The following is a 21,150-nucleotide window of genomic DNA, read 5'->3' as shown; positions in this document are numbered from 1 at the left end:
ATCGAAACCCGGTTTTTAGAGGTGTGAGTCTGCAGACATACCTCTGTGTCAAGGGGGGGTCTTAACTAAGAAATATTGTTATACACATTTATAGTCCATGGTTATTTTATTCTTAAAAATAAAAAAGTGAATATATTTATTTCGCCTTTTTGACTCTGCAATATTAGAGTTGTTGCCCCCCCCCGCTAGTACAGCGGTATGTCTCCGGATTTACAACGCTAAAATCAGGGGTTCGATTCCCCTCGGTAGGCTCAGCAGATAGCCTGATGTGGCTTTGCTCTAAGAAAACACAAACACTATTAGAGTTGCTAAGCTTTTATAAATAAACCTGTAGACACATTTCGATGAATATAAAACATTCGTCGCAATCAGAATATGATTTTGTTTTAAGTGAGTGTGAAAATATTCGTTACAATTTCTTATTAGCTGTATTATTGCCACATCATACAAATGTTTTATACTACGCGCATTTCCACAGAGTCAGCGCAATATATGTGAGGAATGTTATCAAAAAGTAGTCGAAACCTATTAGTTGTAATAAAATAGGGTTGTAATAATTATCGATTTATCATAGTTTTGCAAGAACATCGATAAATTGATTTTGAACATTGGTAAAATTATTCAAGGTTGAATGTTTATCTGTGCAATGTTGCGCTCACCTTTATTATATATTAAAGAGTAACAGTACCTGACCCAAAATCATTTTCTACTAATTTTTAACTTGTTTTGTTTTGAATGTTATGCAAAGCTACTATATAACTATCTGCGCTAACTATTCCCAACTTAGCAGTGCTAAATTAGAGGGAAGGCAGCTAGTCAACACCGCCCACCGCCAGCTCTTTGGACACTCTTTTGCCAACAAATAATGAGATTGATCGTCACGTTATAACGTCTCATGTCTAACGTGCATGCTTACTGACGAGGATTCTTACGACCAACCCCATATTACGAGTCGAGCGCTCGTTACCAGCAGGCCGGCCCGGGTCTCATTCTATATTGATACACTGAAACGTTTCATAACTCTTTCGCGGAATGTGGATCTAAAGATTTGTGGCTCGTACCCTGCTATCTTCAAAGAAGAGAAATCACGTTCCGCAATTTGGAGCTGTGGGTGCGTTATAAGAATGACTGTCAAATGTCACTCCTCGGTTCTGACAAAAATAACCTTGTAGGTGGTGTTGACCTTACCTCTAGTCCATAGTTTTAAAATTAGGGACGACTAATGCTGATAGTTCTTGAACAGCTTTGTGCAGACTTCAACAGTGAAACAATGGAAAGTTAACAAATATTCTAAAGATGCTCTAAAAGAAATTAAAATACTTGAAGAGAAAAATATATCATTTTTATTGAAAATTTTTATTTGCAAACTGTACTTTCTATTTTAACATTATACGGATAGTACAAGAGTCTCACGTATATATAAAAAAAAGACAGTATAATATTTCCAATTCTCACAATGTGTGAATATATAAATTAAGTTACGCAAAACTGTGAAGACATAGGGAATGAGATCACGTGGTTAATTTATCACATGTGCATTACCTTACTATTGCATACTTGTACTTATCAATATAATAAACTTCTAAATTTCAAGTCATTAAAAATAAACGTCTTTAATAATTAAGGATGTAGAAATGAACACACTAAGAAAGACTTTGTAGAAATTGGCTTATTATGTAAGAAAGAGAAAAATATACTAATTACTCCATACATCTTGTAAAAGATTTCAAAACATTCCATTCTTTACAAGAACACTGAAATTTATAACTTTAGAGTAGTTTATTCTTTACTTGTGATTGAAACTTTCCAAAATTAGAATATTGATTTAAATATAATGTTAAGTAAAACACTTAAATTTTGTGAAATTATATACACTATATTGAAAGTTAGAAGTATTAAATTTACAGAGACTTTAAACATGTGCAAAGAGATAACGCTGTCGGTCATCTAGACCGAATTCGTATTAAAAGATTTAAGGACAAATGTATTCAAGTTACATATCATATATTATGTAATTACTGTAATTGTCAATACTTGTCTTGTTTCACTTTTACTGCATTTGCTGATTGTATCGAGAATGAACTTTATAGCATTTAAAATTATTTTGAACCATGTATAGGGTAGTTATTAACAACATAAACTTGTCGACGTAATACAACCAAAGGAGAGATGTTCATAGAATGCTTTGTTATGTCATATGATAAATATTGTATCATTCAAACACCTTTTCAAAAACCTATACAAACAAAATAATATCGAAGAAATAAACAGCGATTGTTTATGTAAGATATAACTATTGGAAGTTAGCGTAGATTTGAAAAACATCGGCATAGTTGGCAGCTACGTCATAACAATACCTGTATTGATCCTGTATTTGAAAGAAAGAATAATTCGTTAGTGAATCGAGCAAATTAATATAGCTTCCAAATAAATGAAAACACTCGCATCTCAAAATTTTTAGTAAACTTAATGCATAAAAAAATGATTATTTTTAAGATACATTTAAATGATTAGCTTAAATTTTGTCTTCTTACAAATATAAGAGTTACAAAACCAGAGAAAGCTGACGTAATTTTAGAGAGAAGGGTAAAAGATCGTGCGTGTTGATATTATGGGTGTCAATACGTACCAAACCCTTAACTAGCTGTGGACGGTTCATTCGAATGCTACGAACTGCGAGAAACACGTCAAATTCTTTTTCTTCTTCCATCTTATCCAACAAAAATACGCAAGCACAATAGATTCCACAAGCTCGAGCACCGTCACTTTAACAAGAAATATCGTGTAAATTAATGAGTAAACAAAGACACTTATGTTTTCCACAATATTACTTTCCAAACAGCCTGACAGGTATTCTTACAAAACACGACGAGTGAATTATAAGTAATTTTTTTTTTAAAAAAAAGGTCCAAAACATCATTTACCCTCAAGTTAAATCACATTTTGCTTACGGGTTCTCAGTTACTGCAAAGAAAGTTTTTTTTTTTTATTAGAAACAGTTTAGAACAAACTTAGTTCTGTGATTTAGCTAATCAAACCTTTTATGTGTTAAAAACAAAGGGTCATAGAAGTACTTTTGAGTTTGATTGGTAATTTTGTATCTAAGTTAGATTCTCGATATAAATAACATGATTTTGATGTATCATAATATCTCATTTAAACTTTAAACTTTTTAAAAATTATAAATTAGCAGATACAGATTAAAAAGTTAAAACTATCTAAAAAATAACTCTGGGGATTTTGATTTTAGAATGATAAATAAATATGTTCTATATTGTTTTAAATTTTAACCCCCTTTTGTCATTTTAGTGTAATGAACAGCGTAAAGGTTAAAAAAAATTGAGCTATTCGTTGATCTCTATCCTCATTCATGAACATTCAGTAAAAGAACAAACAACATGATACTTATCAGTGATGTCGAGAAACCCACTTGTTGAGAAATTTATATGCAAAAACGGCTCGTTTGGGTTGAGAAAATATTTTACATAGAAGAGCGAACAACGTTTCGACCTTCTTCGGTCATCGTCAGGTTTGTGAACCCAAACGAGCCGTTTTTGCATATAAACATGATACTTATCTCTATGATAAGTATCTTCTAAACTCCAAAATAGGAATGGTAAAAGAAATTGAGTTTTTTAAAATGATCTCAGCTAAATATTCCGCGACTGACGACTTTTATGTCAAACAGCAATTATAATAGGGTTATTCGTCTTAATGTCTGTGTCTTTCCTTTGAACACAACATATCTATACAATTAGAAGAAAATGCACATTATTAGTACAACACGTTCATGTTTAAACCAGCTAAAGCTTTGACGTCAATCACATGGTAACAACTACATTTAAACCAGCTAAAGCTTTGACGTCAATCACATGGTAACAACTACATTTAAACCAGCTAAAGCTTTGACGTCAATCACATGGTAACAACTACATTTAAACCAGCTAAAGCTTTGACGTCAATCACATGGTAACAACTACATTTAAACCAGCTAAAGCTTTGACGTCAATCACATGGTAACAACTACATTTAAACCAGCTAAAGCTTTGACGTCAATCACATGGTAACAACTACATTTAGACCAGCTAAAGCTTTGACGTCAATCACATGGTAACAACTACATTTAAACCAGCTAAAGCTTTGACGTCAATCACATGGTAACAACTACATTTAAACCAGCTAAAGCTTTGACGTCAATCACATGGTAACAACTACATTTAAACCAGCTAAAGCTTTGACGTCAATCACATGGTAACATTCTCCAATACACCACTCCCAACTTTCTGTTTTATTTTATGTATGCAGAAAAATACAATTAAATAAAATAACAAGCTTTAGTCAAATTAAAAAAAAAATATCCAATTTCTCAGTACATTGAGCTCCGATTTTAGGGTAGAAAAAAAAAGACCTAAACTAAACACACAATATTAGAAGGCTTAACACACAAGCAGAGTATATTGTTTTGCTCTTATGAAACATAAAGCCACACGGTGGACCGCCTCTACTTTCTCGCCGTTAGTATAGAAACCTTATTTCTATCATTGTAACCCTTTAAACTTGCCACTGAGAGGAAGGAGGGTAGAAAATTAAAATGTCTCTGGTTAGAATACTTCATAGTGACCAGGGGCGTAGATTTTTTACACCCGATGGGGGTATGATTTTTGCAAATTGGTAATCTCTGATTACGTGAACCTGAAAGCTGTAAACATGCAGTCACAGAGTAATCTTGTTGCCACGATACTTGCATGTATACTTAGGCCCACTGACAGATACTTACGAACTATCGCTTAGATCGAAAAGCTTAAAAGCACGCCTATATCAATGATGTACATTTTGGTTTCTGAAAAAGCCTACATCTAGGCCTAATTATGTAATTCGATTGGTAAGAACACGAGAATCACAAGAACAAACACACAATTTGTAGGCCTGTGATGCAATAAAACAATTCAACAGGCCAAATTGTAGGGGAGATTATTATACGCACCATACCCCTACCTGAAATGAAGGGGGGATGTATACCCCATCCCCCCAGGATCTACGCCCCTGCTTCATACATTTCCTTACATCTACATAACTTTATTTGGATATGGTTACCTGCATTTGTCATAAGACAAGAGTATTACGCTTATTATATTTTAAACACCACATTTGTTATCTAGTTCCACATTATTTAACTGAATATAACCACTTGATATACAGTTGGATTTTGCAGTATGATGATCAGGAATATTTGGCTAAAGTTGGCTCATACTGGAGGAAAACGTGTGTGTAGAAACCCTGTTTAAAATAAGCAAGCAACAAAATAATTTTTTCTTTCAAAATACCTCTGATGGTTCCTATCTCTATATCTAATTTGTCACCATCTGTCGTGGTCACATAAGGTTCCAGTCTCTACTACTATTCGCGTTAACTCTGTACTCACTGGCACTGAACAAGAATAATATGATTTCCTATACTTACTCGCATTCAACAAGAACAAGATGGTTTCCTGTATTAACCAGATCAGAACAAGAATAATATGATTTCCTATACTTACTTGCATTCAACAAGAACAAGACGGTTTTCTGTATTAACCAGATCAGAACAAGAATAACATGATTTCCTGTACTAACTCGCATTCAACAAGAACAAGATGGTTTTCTGTATTAACCAGATCAGAACAAGAATAACATGATTTCCTGTACTTACTCGCATTCAACAAGAACAAGATGGTTTTCTGTATTCGCCAAATCAGAACAAGAATAACATGATTTCCTGTACTTACTCGCATTCAACAAGAACAAGATGGTTTCCTGTATTCGCCAGATCAGAACAAGAATAACATGATTTCCTGTACTTGCATTGAACATGAACAAGATGGTTTTCTGTACTTACTAACACTGAACAATAATAACATGGTTTCCTGATTGCATCTGCCATTTCTTAACTCCATCAATGAGACAAAGGAAAGAATTCGTGTTTGTGGGTACCTCCTGAGAAACTGGCCACCCCTTTAGATGGAACTGTTGGATTGTCGTTGAAGTGGTAGACCCCTGAAACGTTTAGGGTTACAGTATCAGTAGAAAAAGCGAGTGCAATCTAAAACAAACAAGGGATTATAAAATCTGTGATACTGAACTGAAGCACATTATTTTGACTTATTTCGTCTGCCAATAATTTAAGTTTTACTTTGAAATTTGAATGTTTCATGGTAAAAATAAAATACATTATATATTTCTTAGCAGAATAAAGTAAAAGGTCCCTGCATGTTTAAGGTACCTTCATCCCAAAATGCTTTAACTTACTGAACACACAAAACAAAAACGCTTAAGTTATTTATTCTTCGCTAATTGCGTCTCCCAACCACATTGACGATGCTGTTTTATATTGTCGTTGAACGTTCTTAATGTGTTTGGCAGAAGCCATTGTTAGTCGCACGTTTTGCTCACTCAATATAATGTTTTATTCTATATAAATGTTTGTCAGACAAAAATAATATAACTTACCTCAATTTGGAGAATTATATTGTGATAGAAAATAGTAAATATCAAATAATATTATTAAAAACAATAATATTAAGCAATAGTAACTAACTTATCTACGTACATTTATTACCATTGAACAGCATGTGCCAAGGACTCTGCTAAATTTTATCAACACGTGCTTAGGCTAATAATACCAGAAGACATCCACAGTTCATATAAGTTAATAAGGATTTGTGTAAGTTAACTAAGTGTGGGACATGTGGACACCTACATCCTACGTTTAGCTATAATTGAAGTCAGCATTGAATACACGTATTCGTTGCATTGCAGTTACCAAATACTTCTATTAAGAAAAAAAGATGTAAAATAAATACAATATATACATGTACGAATTTCCGTTGCACAACGATCGCCCAACAGAGCTATTAAAAGATGTTTATAAAATATATTAAATACACAATTCCGCTGCATTACAAACACCTAATACGTCTGTTAAGACATTTTAAATAAATACATTAAATACATGTTTGCGCTGCATGACAATCACCCAGTACATCCATTAAGAGATTTTCGAAGAAGGACATTAAGTACATATTTCCGTTGCATTGCAAACACTAAACAGATCTGTTAAAATGTTTTAAAGAAGGAAATTAAATACATATTTCCGTTGCATTACAAACACTAAACACATCTGTTAAAGCATTTTCAATTTTAGTGAAGTTTACTTTACCTGTTGTTTACGTTCCTGAACACTAAAGGATCTCACTATGTAATCGTTATGGTCATCTGTTTTTACATGATTTACAATAAGTCCTTCTGAAGTTATTGCTCCATTCTCGGGCCAGTATTGTGGACAGTTCTATAAGAGTATAGAGTTCAACTTATATTAATATGAAACTTGGATGGTATTGTCAAAATATTATTCTATAGATAATGACGAATTAATTAACACCTTTTTTCTAAATTTATTTTCCAATAACCAAACAACCTTTGATATTACTCCAATTTTCGATTGAAAACCTTTGTATCAAAACGAGTATTCGATCAGATAAAAAAAAACTGGAAAATTTCCCAGGAAAGTAAAATAGATTAAACAGTGCTTTCGAAAGGTCTACCTTTCGAAAACGCTCGGGTTATAGGATTTCTATTTCATTTTTATCAATACTTCTAGGACCTACGTTTTTTTTTAGAATATCATTAATAGATTAAACAGCTTTAATGTTGCTGGCATTAATGTTTTAAAATTTGGACACTGGACAATTTATAACTGACGTAAAACATGACCGTTTAAAAAATATGAAAAACAAATTAAGTATGAATATTTCGTGCCAGCAAGTTTATCCTGTAGTCGTTGTAAAAGGTGAACATAGTAGAGATTGTTTAAGTAGGCATGCGATTTCTTTTCTCTCGAATTTATTAAAATATATACGTTACGCAGGCCCGGTATGACCAGGTGTTTAAAGCACTCGAGTCGTAATCCAAGGGTAGGGGGTTCGAATCCTCGCCACACCAAACATGTTCTCCCTTTCAGCCGTGGAGGCATTATAAAGGTAAGGTCACTCTTAATATTGGTTAGTAAAAGAGTAGCCTAAGAGTTGGCAGTGGGTGGTGATGACTAGATACTTTCTATCTAGTCTTTCACTGCTAAATTAGGTACGTTTAGCGCATATGGCCCTCGTGTAGTTTTGGGCGACATTCAAACCAAACCAATAGATTACGTAAATTTACATACCTCGTCATCAGGTTCCATTTCATTCAGAAGCACAATGGTTCGAGCCTTAAAGTCGTGTAATAGTTTCCAGAAATCACATACAGTATGTGGTAAAGGCATCTGTGTTACAATAAACTCGTCCTTCTTTCTATAGCCCTGAATAATAATAATAATAATCTCAATTCAACCTTTTTAATTCATAAATAAGAGATTAAACTTTATTGCAATTCTCGTCTGCTAAAATTTCGAGTTTACCTCTTAACTCTTTCGCATCTTATTCCCCAGTGGGACAGCAGTAAGTCTATAGACATTCAACACTAAGACAGCAGTAAGTCTATAGACATTCAACACTAAGACAGCAGTAAGTCTATAGACATTCAACACTAAGACAGCAGTAAGTCTGCAGACATTCAACACTAAGACAGCAGTAAGTCTATAGACATTCAACACTAAGACAGCAGTAAATCTGTAGACATTCAACACTAAGACAGCAGTAAGTCTATAGACATTCAACACTAAGACAGCAGTAAGTCTGTAGACATTCAACACTAAGACAGCAGTAAGTCTGTAGACATTCAACACTAAGACAGCAGTAAGTCTGTAGACATTCAACACTAAGACAGCAGTAAGTCTATAGACATTCAACACTAAGACAGCAGTAAGTCTGTAGACATTCAACACTAAGACAGCAGTAAGTCTGTAGACATTCAACACTAAGACAGCAGTAAGTCTGTAGACATTCAACACTAAGACAGCAGTAAGTCAGTAGACATTCAACACTAAGACAGCAGTAAGTCTATAGACATTCAACACTAAGACAGCAGTAAGTCTGTAGACATTCAACACTAAAATCAGGCGTTCGATTTCCTTTGGTGGACACAGAAAATAGACCAATGTATGTGCTTTTCTTCTGACTCTCTCATGCTTTAGTCATATTCCAAAAAACCTTTGTTTAACCTCTAAACTTAAGATGCTGTCCCACAGAAATTTGTATATATTTATCTTTTAACCTTTTAATCTTTAAATAATGTTTTGGAAAAGTCATTATCCATTGGCAATATTCATGTGATTTGTAACTGTTAGCATTTTGTGGAGTTATCGATTTAAGAACGAGGATATTTAAAAAGGAACTAAAAAATGCGTGCGAGAAATGTGTTTTTTGAACTGATTCTACACTGCAAACAGATGTACATTAGTAAGTTTCGGGTAAATGAGGCCTCATATGACCCAATAATTAGAGGTGCTTATCTTGTAATCTTCAGGTCGCAGAGATCGAAATCTGACGCCGAATTTCCTTGGCTTTTCAGCCGTGAAGGTGTTATTAGGTGACAGACAATCCCACTGTTCGTTGGTAAAGGATAGTTCAAAGCGGGCGATAAGTGGTGTTAAGTTGTTTTAATAAGGATTGAAAACTTATGGAAGAAGAGTTTTGTGTGTCTAAATTCTAAGACTTTAGTGAGAAATAAAGAGCTACAGTAACTATCCTGAGCAATTGTTAAATATGATGAAACAAAAACCATTTTTGGGCATTATAGACCAAACAAAGTTACAATATTCCTTTGATATAATTAACAAATATTATGGTTTTTTGGTTTGGATTATTTTGATTATGGCACAAAGCTACTAGAGGGCTATGTGCACTAGCTATTCCTAATTTAACACGGAAAGAATAAAAGACAGCTAGTCAACACCAACCACCGCTAACACTTCGGCTACTCTTTTAACAAAGAATAGTGGGATTGATCATCACATTATAACGTCCCCACGGCTGAAAGGACGAACGTGTTTGTGGGACGGCGATTCGAACCCTCGACCCTCATACTGCGAGTCAAGCTCCCTAACCATCTGGTTAGAAAGTGCGTCAGTACTGTACCAAATTATTTCTCTGTTTTACTTTCTAGTGTTAAGCAGAAATATTATACACTTGAAATCTCTGTTTTAGCGCAAAGCTAAATATTGTGTTATCTGTACTCTGTCTTCCGAGAGAATTCGAACACTAGATTTTAGCGTTGTAAGTAATCCACCAGGAAACAACATCAAAGTGGTTTTGAAGGTAGATTTGAACAGAAATTTATTGAATATTTATGGTAATTAATAATAAATTAATCAAGTTCAAATCACAGGAGTATCGATTATATCAATAAAAATGTGAATTAATACAATATTCTAATTATTATATTTCCTCCCTTGACCGGTATGCATCACCGCCGTGTGCATGACTTTTCTCAGTCAGATCCGAGTTGATATGTTTGTTTCTTGAACTTCGCACAAAGCTACACAAGAGCTGTGTGCGTCCCTAATTTAGCAGTGCAAGACTGAAGGGAAGGCAGCTAGTCATCACCATCCAACCCCAACTCTTGTGTTATTCTTTTACCCCGCCCGGCATAACCAAGTGGATTAAGGCGTTGACTCGTAATTCGGCGGGTCGCGGGTTCGAATCCCCGTCAAACCAAACATGCTCGCTCTTTCAGCCGTGGGGGGCCTTATAATGTGACCGTCAATCCTACTATTCGTTGGTAAAAGAGTAACTCAAGAGTTGGCGGTGGGTGGTGATGACTAGCTGCCTTCCCTCTAGTCTTATACTGCTAAATTAGGAACGGCTAGCGCAGATAGCCCTCGTGTAGCTTTGCGCGAAATTCCAAAATAAACAAATAAAATACTCTTGTACCAACGAATCGTTCGGCTAACCGTTACACTATAATGCCCTTACGGCTTAAAGGCGAGCATGTTTGATGGAACGAAGACTCGAAGTCACGACCTTAGGGTTGCGAATTAAACGCCCTAACCACCTGGTCTTGATGGAAATTCTCAGAAGTAAAATAATCATATGGACATTTTCACTTTTTCTTAAAAACAAACCTATGTCACAGGACGGATTAAAACCTTTTGTCGTATTTGTTTGTTTAATTTAGAATAAAGCTACATTTGGCTTTCTGCTGTGAGTTTCGCAGAGAATCGAACCAAGGATTTTGGTAAGCTCGGGAAATGTACTGCTGTCCCATCAGCGAACCTTTTGTTGTAAATGTAGGTCTAACGGTTTCAGTTATTTTGTTTAATATTAGATTTGTTTTTAATAAGAATTGAAAAGATTAATATTACATATGATCTAATTATATCAGCCAAAAACTATACAAAATAATTTTCTTAAAAACTTTTTAACGTGTATAAATATAATATTTCATATAAGACGTTATATATTGTTTGTTTGTAATTAAAAGCAAAGTTATGCATTGAGCTATCTCTTCTGTTCGGTATTCATCGTGGACACTGAAACTCGGTTTTTTAAGTTAAAAGCTACCTTGACCACAGTGGGGTATAATTATATATATTACAAGCAAATAGAATAAAATACAGTTTACAAAAGAAGACAATAATTCATTCTATAAGTATTTTGCAGTGCTTACTTTTAGAAACTGATTAAAATATTGAGCTGTTAAGTTGCTTGTTATACATCAGTATTGCCCCCTAGTGGCAGAACGATATGTCTGCAAATTCACACTGCTAGAAACTGGGTTTTAATACCCGCGGTGGGCAGAGTACAGATAGCCCATTGTGTAGCTTTGTGATTAATTCCAAATAACCGATGAATCAACATCAAAGTATCAGGCGATTTTTGAAAATCGTATTAAATAAATTTTAAGTATATTTGCAATCATGTTACTACATTTTTTTAATATTGTTTTAAGTGTCCAAAACCCTGATTATCTGAGAATATGAAGTACAACAACTGTCTCTTTATGTCTATTTACAAAGTTGATTGTGCCACTGGGGCGATATAAGGTTGATAAGTGCCTCCGTAAGATTAGGATAGTTTCATAGTGATTGTATAACTATATTGACCATATTGTTTTTTATAATGTTCAATTGGAATAGAAAAAAATCACAAATGGTTACCAATCGTGTTAGGTTAATTACTTACATTCACAAAAGCCGCATTGATGTAGCCAGGAACGTTACTACAAGTCGTTGGTTTCAAATAAGGGCGTCCTCTATCGGCTGAAAAGTAAATTAAATCTTACTTGCTTCATTTTACCCTAAAAACTTTACTACTGCAATAAATACGTGTTTGTCAAAAGAAAGGTTTGTTTGTTTGATAATCTCAAAGTTACACAATAGTCTGTATGTGTTTTGCCCCTTGAGGTATCGATATCTGAGGGTTAAAGGAAAATCTGAAAGTACTAAAATTGCCGAATACTTAAACAACTGAATATAAAATTTAACTTATTACATGAACATTTGAGACAATAAACTTTATTTTACAAGGTGCATATATTAAGTCTGAAGTACCAAATATCTGTCTCTTCAATCTTCCGTGAGCCTGGGGCTTTCTAATGACGGCTGGTATGGATATTAAAATAATCTACAGAACAACGTTTCAATCTTCTTACGTCATCTTCAGGTTAACAAAGAGAGTTTGCAACTTTGTTTTAATTAAAGTTTTAATACTCATACTAGCTGTCTTTAGAATATATTTTTACTTCAAGTGGGTTTCTCGTAGTCATAAAAATCTGGGGTTTGATTCCTTGCGGTTGGCATAGCACAGAGAGCCCATTATATAGATTTGTTCTTAAAACAAACAGTTTATTTAAATACAGTTTGATAAACTGTAAAAAAATGAAATTCTGAGAAAATACAAAGATTTTACATATACAAGGTGTCCCAAAAACATATATGCACACTTTGGATGACTATAACACACTCAAGCTTTCTTTTTTTACAGGTGCAACTGATTTGAAGTAATGACAGAAGCAAGACTAAGCTTTGATAAAAGGAAATTTAATTTAAAGTGTTACTAGAAGTGTGAGAACGTAGCTGAAGTGTAAAGATGGTTTAGAAGGGAGTTTTAAACAGATCCACCAACTCCACTCACCATTATTCGCATCAGAGATAAGTTTGAAACAAATGGAACTGTTCAAAACGTCCATAAAGGGCGTTCTGGAAGACTGTGGTCGTCCACCAGTCCCACACGAGAAGCAGAGCTGTTGGAAGGTCTCTACTGATCTCCAAGAAAATCTGTTCGGCAAACATCCTGTAAGACAGAAATTCCAAAATCGAGCGTCCATCGCATGTTGAAACGCGTTCATTGGAAAAGTTTTGTTTTGGTATTAGTCTACGCCCTTAATGAAGATGATCCTGACCGGAGAGTTGAATTTTGTGAGTGATACCTGGCAAAATCTGCAGAGGATGCACAGTTTCCAAACACGATTGGCTGGAGCGTTGAGGCCACATTTAAGTTAAATGGCTCAGTTAATCGCCACAATTGCACCTGTTGGGCCCATCAGAATCCGTATGTTACGGTTGAACATCACGTAAACTTACCAGGGGTTACAGTGTGGTTGGATTATCAGCGTTAGGCGTAATTGGACCATTCTTTTTCGAAAACACAGTCACTGGTCTCGTTTATTTAAAGATGCTGCAAGAATCTATCGTGCCACGCATTCGATAGTAATTTGAAGATGAGGAGTTTTATTTCCAGCAAGATGGAGCACCTCCCGACTATCATCGTAATGTGAGGGCCTATCTTGACGAAAATTTGCCGAACAAATGGACTGGACGAAGAGGTAGCACTGAATTTTCTCCACGTTCACCACACCTCACACCTCTGGACTTTCTTTTATGGGGATACGTCAAAGATAAGATTTATAGCATAAAAACTGGAACAACCAATGGACCGAGATCAGCAATTGAAAGAGCATGCACCCAAATATCAAATGAAATGATTCGTGAAGTTTGCTAAACCATCTGTCCGCATTATCAGCAGTGTCTGGACCAGAACGGTCATCAGTTCGAACACCTGCGATAACTCAAAAGATTCGTCACTTGTCTTCTTAAACTTGGATTATAAAACCTAAATATATCTTAATAAACATTGTATTTATAATCATTCAAAGTGTGTATACATTTTGGGGGACCTTGTATATATATATTGTACAGTATCTTGTGCGTATTCCATTGTAAAATTTACTATTACCTTTCAGGTAAATATAGAGCTATTACAGCATATAAATGTTACAGATGGTTCAACGAGATTTTTATTATTATCAGTCTTTTTTTTTTTTTGCAGCATGATCTATATGCAGACAACTACACAGGGCTTATGCGTAATTTATCGCTTATTGTATCATGTGTTACAGAAACAAAAATATGCTCAGCATTAAATATGTAACATAACACTTCATTGCCTACATGTTTATAAAACATTTGATTATCTAAATAATCATTCTGACATTGGTGAGATACTAACATGTTGAAATGTTCACAAACATTTGGTTTCATCGAGAAGAGTTTGGCAGACAAAGCTACGCATGTGACCACTACGCTATTGAGTGAAGTCATAAAATATCCATGGAAGTGTAGTTCAATATAATTTTAGTGTTTAAGGTTAAAATTCGATTTTTTTGACGCTGATGAAATCTAATAAATTATCTCCCTCAGGGACAGAGCGAAATGTCTGCGGACTTATAATGCTAGAAACCGGGTTTCGATATCTGTGGTGAGCAGAGCACATTTAGCCAATTGTGTAGCTAGCTTTGTACTTAACTTCAAACAACAACATTAAATATATATATATATATATATATATATTAAATATTATGGTAGGCATGACCAGGTGATTAAGACACTCGACTCGCTAATCTGAGGGTCACGGGTTCAAATATCCATCACACCAAACATGCTCGCCCTTTCAGCCGAGGGGCGTTATAATGTTACGATCAATCCCACTATTCGTTGGTAAAAGAGTAGTCCAAGAGTTAGTGGTGGGTGGTGATTACGAGCTGCCTTCTCTCTAGACTTACACTGTTAAATTTGGGACGGCTAGCGCATATAGCCCTCGTGTAGCTTTGCGCGAAATTCAAAACAAACCAATACATATGTCAAATATTAATACGTATATTGTATTTACCAGTTCCTTACCTTAAATTATCATAAAAAAGTAAATAAGTAACGAGAAAAATAGAAGTAGGAGACAAATTATAAATTAGGGGAGATGGTAAAAGTTTATTTAACTAAGTGTAGCGAGGGAATATGTGCTACATGTCCAACCACTATGGACAGGATCCAAAGCTCGCCTTTGAAAGGTGGGTTATAAGTTACGTTTTAAGCATTTTTCTATTTTTTTGTGAGAGTAATTTTTCTGATTCTGATATATTTTTATTGGGACAGGTTGTAAATTTGAATACGACCCCCCATACCGCATCAAATGCCTCTAGAAAGTAGCATATCTTTATGTTACACCTATGTTTTTGTGATGTCCTCTAAATAAAAGTTAATTTTTTTACATCGGGTTTTCAATGAGTTGCAAGTTTCTATAGAAGTCATTTTGTTATAAATTGGTTAGAAAGCAACAACTTGTGAATTCGAAACGGGAATTCGAGCGCCAACTTTTCTGTTAAAGTGCAAAGTAACTCAATTCTTAAACGTAACACACATACATCAATACATCAAGATACACACACAAACACCACACAAGGAATGTTTCAACATGGATATCTGATATTTTAATACGTAGCAAAGAAACATTTGAATTAAACAATGATATGTTCGTGTTTTTGTGTCTTATGATTTAATAATAAGTAGGCAGTCAAAGATTCCTGAACATAACGAATTGGTGTATTTATGATGGAACACACTACATGTTCAGGTACCTTATGAAGACAGACTAACGCTCTATCGATTTGTTTATTTGTTTGTTTGAAGATAATTACAATGCTACACAATGGGCTATCTGTGTTCTTCCCACCACTGGTTTTCCAACTAGCGTTGTAAGTCCGCAGACTTGTTGCTGTGCCACTGGGGTGTCGTTCTATGGGTACATATAGTATGTTCAGTTATAAATAAATCATTTCCTGTCGTTCTATGGGTACATATAGTATGTTCAGTTATAAATAAATCATTTCTTGTCGTTCTATGGGTACATGTAGTATGTTCAGTTATAAATAAATCATTTCCTGTCGTTCTATGGGTACATGTAGTATGTTCAGTTATAAATAAATCATTTCCTGTCGTTCTATGGGTACATGTAGTATGTTCAGTTATAAATAAATCATTTCATGTCGTTCTATGGGTACATGTAGTATGTTCAGTTATAAATAAATCATTTCCTGTCGTTCTATGGGTACATGTAGTATGTTCAGTTATAAATAAATCATTTCCTGTCGTTCTATGGGTACATGTAGTATGTTCAGTTATAAATAAATCATTTCCTTGAGCTCATGCTCGCCCTTTCAGACGTAAAGACGTTATAATATGACGGTCAATCCAACATTTTATCAGTATTTCTGCCATATGCTAGAGCAAGGTTTGGCAATAACTTTGAGTTGCAGAAAGACAATGCCATTGCTCGCATTGGGCGTAGTGAACAGGATTATCTCGACCATGAGAATGTTACAAGATTGTCATGGCCAAAAAATAAAAGTTACCATACTGCAATCTCATTGAGACATTTTGGGTAGAATTGAACCCAAATATTGTTAACCACGACCCTAAACAAGTTAGTGTAGCTGGATTTCAGCGTGTCCTAGTAACAAGCTGGGATGAAATAAAAAAAAAAAAAACCTTATTGACAGCATGCCACGTTGCCTTGCGAATGTTATTAGACCAGTCATGTGCTGATTGTTAAATATAAAGTGATATAAAGTTACAAATACTATTTACTTTTTGTTATTTTTCATTATGTATGTTGGGGTTGTGTGGTTGATTTGGAATTTTGCGCAAAGCTAAACGATGGATATTTGTGCTATCTATCCCTAATTTAGTAGTGAAATACTAGAGGGAAAGTAGCCAGTCTTCACCACCCACCGCCAACTCTTAGGTTATTCTTTTACCAACGAATACTCGGAATGACTGTCATATTATAACACACCCATGGCTGAAAGGGCAAGCATAGTTACTGTCACGGGGATTCGAACCCACAACACTCAGACTGCGATTCGAATAGTCTGACCATGCCGGACAATACGTTTTGAAAAGGTTTTACTTGCGATTGGAGAAATGATGAATCACGCATCTTTCAAAAGATCTCCGATAAAATTGTTTACTGTTCTATTGAATTGTTCATGATAAAACCTGTGTCATTATATGAATTTTATATATAAATATTTAATATAACATGCAGTTATGACTTTGAAAACGTTATATGTTCTTGCACTCCATCTTGATAATAATACATATAATGTCCTTATTTGTTACGCCTCCCCAGTAGCACAGAAGCATGTCTGTAGACTTACAACGCTAAAAACCGAGTTTCGATATCTGTAGTTGGCAGAGTACACACAGCCCATTGTCTAGCTTTGTGCTTAATTACAAAACAATAAACTTATTGGTTACAAAAGTATGCAAAAAATTTTGGCCAAGACTTTAAGATTAAAAAGTAACTCTTTTCTACTAAAGTTGACCTCAATCAGTCTCCTGGCTAGGGACACTAAAAGTCAAGTTTATATATTCGTGGTGGGCAGAGCGTAGATAGTCCATTTTATCGCTTTGTTATTTAAAAAAATATATATATATATATACGACCTATGAGGTGGACGTATAGAAGGACCTAGGATATTTCAAACAAAATAAATACTTTGAATGTTTAATTGTGATTAAAAACTAAATAAATAAAACTTTAGTTTACAATCTAAAAAAACTACAAGTTGTAAAGTATTATAATCGTAGGCTTATCAAGTGAAAATCAGACAGGAGTACTCGTGTCTGTAGGCTTATCAAGTGAAAATCAGACAGGAGTACTCGTGTCTCTAAAACATAAACATTTCTTGCTCTAGTATGATATATTCATCCGGGTATTTCTTGCTCTAGTATGATATATTCATCCGGGTATTTCTTGCTCTAGTATGATATATTCATCCGGGTATTTCTTGCTCTAGTATGATATATTCATCCGGGTATTTCTTGCTCTAGTATGATATATTCATCCGGGTATCTTCCCATGTCACCTCGTCTTATTATCGCCTTCAATCTCTTGCACTTTATTATCGTGTATTGTTAGTTTGTTCTGAATTTACAGCGTAGCACTACAGAAACTGTTGAAAACTCAGCAATATTGTGCAAAGTACTTTTGCAGAAGAAACACGGGTTCTTCAAGCCTCACCAAATGAATCTAGATTTGCGAGTGGCAGAAATCAGTAAACTTCATCACAAGTGTCCATCTAGGATATCACAACAAATAGAAAACTTGATGCTTACGATAGTAATATAACTGTCCAGTACTGAATACAACTGACACTTCATAATATTACCTCATCTTACAACATCATCTTCGCACTTAATAACACCGCGTAGTGCTATATACTGCTGCTTCCACAAAAACGTATCATTAATTTGTTTGTTTTGAATTTTGTGCAAAGCTACACGAAGGCTATCTGCGATAGGCATCCCTAATTTAGCAGTGAAAGACTAGAGGGAAGGCAGCTAGTCATCATCACCCACCGCCAACTCTCTCATGGACTACCGTTTTACTCTTTTTTTTTAGTGGGATTGACCGTCACACTATAAAGCCCCCATGGCGGAAATGGTGAGCATGTTTAGTGCGACGGTGATTCGAACCCGTGGTACTCATATTATATTACGAGTCAAGCACTCTACTAACTACCCATGTATCATCACATCATCAGATATGAACCATATAAAAGTAAATAGCCATTCGTTTTAAATCATAATAGACAGACAATATTACTTTATTTGTCTTATTCATCACCGGTTAACAAATTATTTCAAACGCAACATAATATTTGATTATGCAGGGTTTGGTCTGCTAAGGCAACTAGTCACACCACTCACCGAATAGTGGGATTGACCATTCCATCATAAGGTCTTCACAGCTGCAAGGACGAGATGCTCAGTAATATGGAATCGAATTCACGATCCACATATTACGAGGCGAGCACCCTACCTACTGGCCCACGTCTGGCCCATTACGCAGAAGTTTCTGTTTTAGTGTAATGGTTGGCATATCGTTGGATAATCATTCTCGAGGTTTTTTTGTTTTGGTGTAAAGGCTGTGAAACGGATCTACTATTATATATCTATTTTAATATCGGTGTTTGTTGTAGTTAAATATATACTTAGAAATGCATGTAACTTACACTGTAAAATGTGTATTGCGAAATTCCCGCCTATTCAGTAAATTTGTAGAAGATTCTCGAGGGTATGAATCAGCAATGTATATATGTATGTAAATATCAGTATTGTTGTCTTAGCTAAAATTATTAAAACTCCCCTCTCAATCTTAAAAAAGTAACCAACGCAACGCATAAGGACAGTTTATATTGTTTGTTTGCTACAATTACTTTACTATAAACTTCGGAAGCTATAACTTATGGCCCGGCATGGCCAAGCGTGTTAAGGCGTGCGACTCGTAATCTGAGAGTCGCGGGTTCGCATCCCGGTCGCGCCAAACATGCTCGCCCTTTCAGCCGTGGGGGCGTTATAATGTTACGGTCAATCCCACTATTCGTTGGTAAAAGAGTAGCCCAAGAGTTGGCGGTAGGTGGCTATGACTAGCTGCCTTCCCTCTAGTCTTACACTGCTAAATTAGGGACGGCTAGCACAGATAGCCCTCGAGTAGCTTTGTGCAAAATTCCAAACAAACAAACAAAAGCTATAACTGTGATAAACGCTTATTAATCGGAAAACTACAGATATTTGACCAGGAACGTTTATAGAATTTAAACATTACAAATCATTTAACTTCAGCTAATTAACATCGAATACATTGTATAGCTTCAGTTGTGAAAAAACGCCCACATGAAGAGATAGCTAGTTCCCCTTTAAGTGAATTGTGCCTATATCAACCCAAAATTAATTCGCTCATTATGAACCCTCGATAAGTTTGATTGTTTTTGAATTTCGCACAAAGCTACTCGAGGGCTATCTGTGCTAGCCGTCCCTAATTTAGCAGTGTAAGACTAGAGGGAAGACAGCTAGTCATCACCACCCACCGCCAACTCTTGGGCTACTCTTTTACCAACGAATAGTGGGATTGACCGTCACATTATACACCCCCACGGATGGGAGGGCGAGCATGTTTGGCGCGACTCGGGCGCGAACCCGCGACCCTCAGATTACGAAGCGCACGCCTTAACGCGCAAGCCCATGCCAGGCCTCCCTCGATAAGAAAACAATGAAGTTCTGGATCGGATAGAAGACTCAACATTGTTTGTAGTTTCGTAAAACTTTTGTATGTATATATTATTATTATTGATAACAATTGTATTATTATTTGTATATTAAAAAGTATTTGTATTAAGAAAGAAAGTTGTGTGCGTCAATCTTGTTGGTAAAAATCATAAATTTGTCTCTATATTTAATTAACTTCTGAATTAAAATTAAAATTTAACTCAATTTAAGGCCACTTCAAGTCGTAATACCAAACACATTAACATGGGACTTATCTGGGATAAATTATAACACGTAACAGCTAGCATATCTTTGGATAATCATTCTGACGTTATTTTCATACGAGTGCCCAGAAAGCCCCTCCATTAATCGCATACAAAGATTTCTTTACCATTAATTCACACGCAGTTAAAGTTTACCTGGAACAATTTCCAAAGTTCGATTTTTTCCTCTATTTGTAAGATTCAGCGCTTCTCTGCAGTCGGTTGGTCTTAAAGGTGTTGTTAGTTTCTCTAGCCTCTATTTATATATAAAAAAAATACAATACATATAATTATATTTAAAAAAAGTATTTAACATTAGATGGACAAGACATTTCTAAGAAAGATCAGAAATCTATAAAACAGCCATACGCATAAATACATATCAAATAAACAAGTTTAGAAAATTAAAGACCTCAAACTGCAACTGTAGTCTTGTTTTCCCAGTGTTCGTGTCCGGCTTCTTCAGTTTTTGAAATTCTGAGAAGAAATCAGAGCAGGAAATACTCGTTTCTTCGCCACACACAGCATCAACAACAGCTTGGTAAGCAAATATGTACTGGTCCTGAAATATACAAGTAGAAGACAATGTAAG

The 21,150-nt window shown here is 35.1% G+C and overlaps 1 protein-coding gene across 10 annotated transcripts in view; it reads right to left on the bottom strand.

The window, feature by feature from the left end:
* Positions 1-1,337: 1,337 nt before the first annotated feature.
* The window catches only part of LOC143246523 (receptor-type tyrosine-protein phosphatase mu-like), a 110,521-nt gene continuing 90,708 nt past the window's right edge, over positions 1,338-21,150 (bottom strand). For 4 of the 10 annotated variants that reach the window (XM_076493379.1, XM_076493382.1, XM_076493381.1 and 1 more), the window contains 8 exons: positions 20,971-21,120; positions 20,715-20,814; positions 12,095-12,171; positions 8,197-8,331; positions 7,195-7,323; positions 5,875-6,032; positions 2,630-2,765; positions 1,338-2,368 (listed from right to left, as the gene is read on the bottom strand). In XM_076493379.1, the coding sequence (XP_076349494.1) occupies positions 2,294-2,368; positions 2,630-2,765; positions 5,875-6,032; positions 7,195-7,323; positions 8,197-8,331; positions 12,095-12,171; positions 20,715-20,814; positions 20,971-21,120 (960 nt within the window). In that variant the 3' untranslated portion in view covers positions 1,338-2,293. Of the gene's footprint in view, positions 2,369-2,629; positions 2,766-5,874; positions 6,079-7,194; positions 7,324-8,196; positions 8,332-12,094; positions 12,172-20,714; positions 20,815-20,970; positions 21,121-21,150 lie in introns of those variants that run through there. The other 6 variants (XR_013026019.1, XR_013026020.1, XM_076493380.1 and 3 more) reach the window with 6 other exon arrangements.

This window comes from Tachypleus tridentatus, chromosome 3 (genome assembly GCF_004210375.1).
Source record: "Tachypleus tridentatus isolate NWPU-2018 chromosome 3, ASM421037v1, whole genome shotgun sequence".
In the NCBI taxonomy this organism is placed as follows: Eukaryota; Metazoa; Arthropoda; class Merostomata; order Xiphosura; family Limulidae; genus Tachypleus; species Tachypleus tridentatus.
This window is presented reverse-complemented; position numbering and strand designations above follow the sequence as displayed.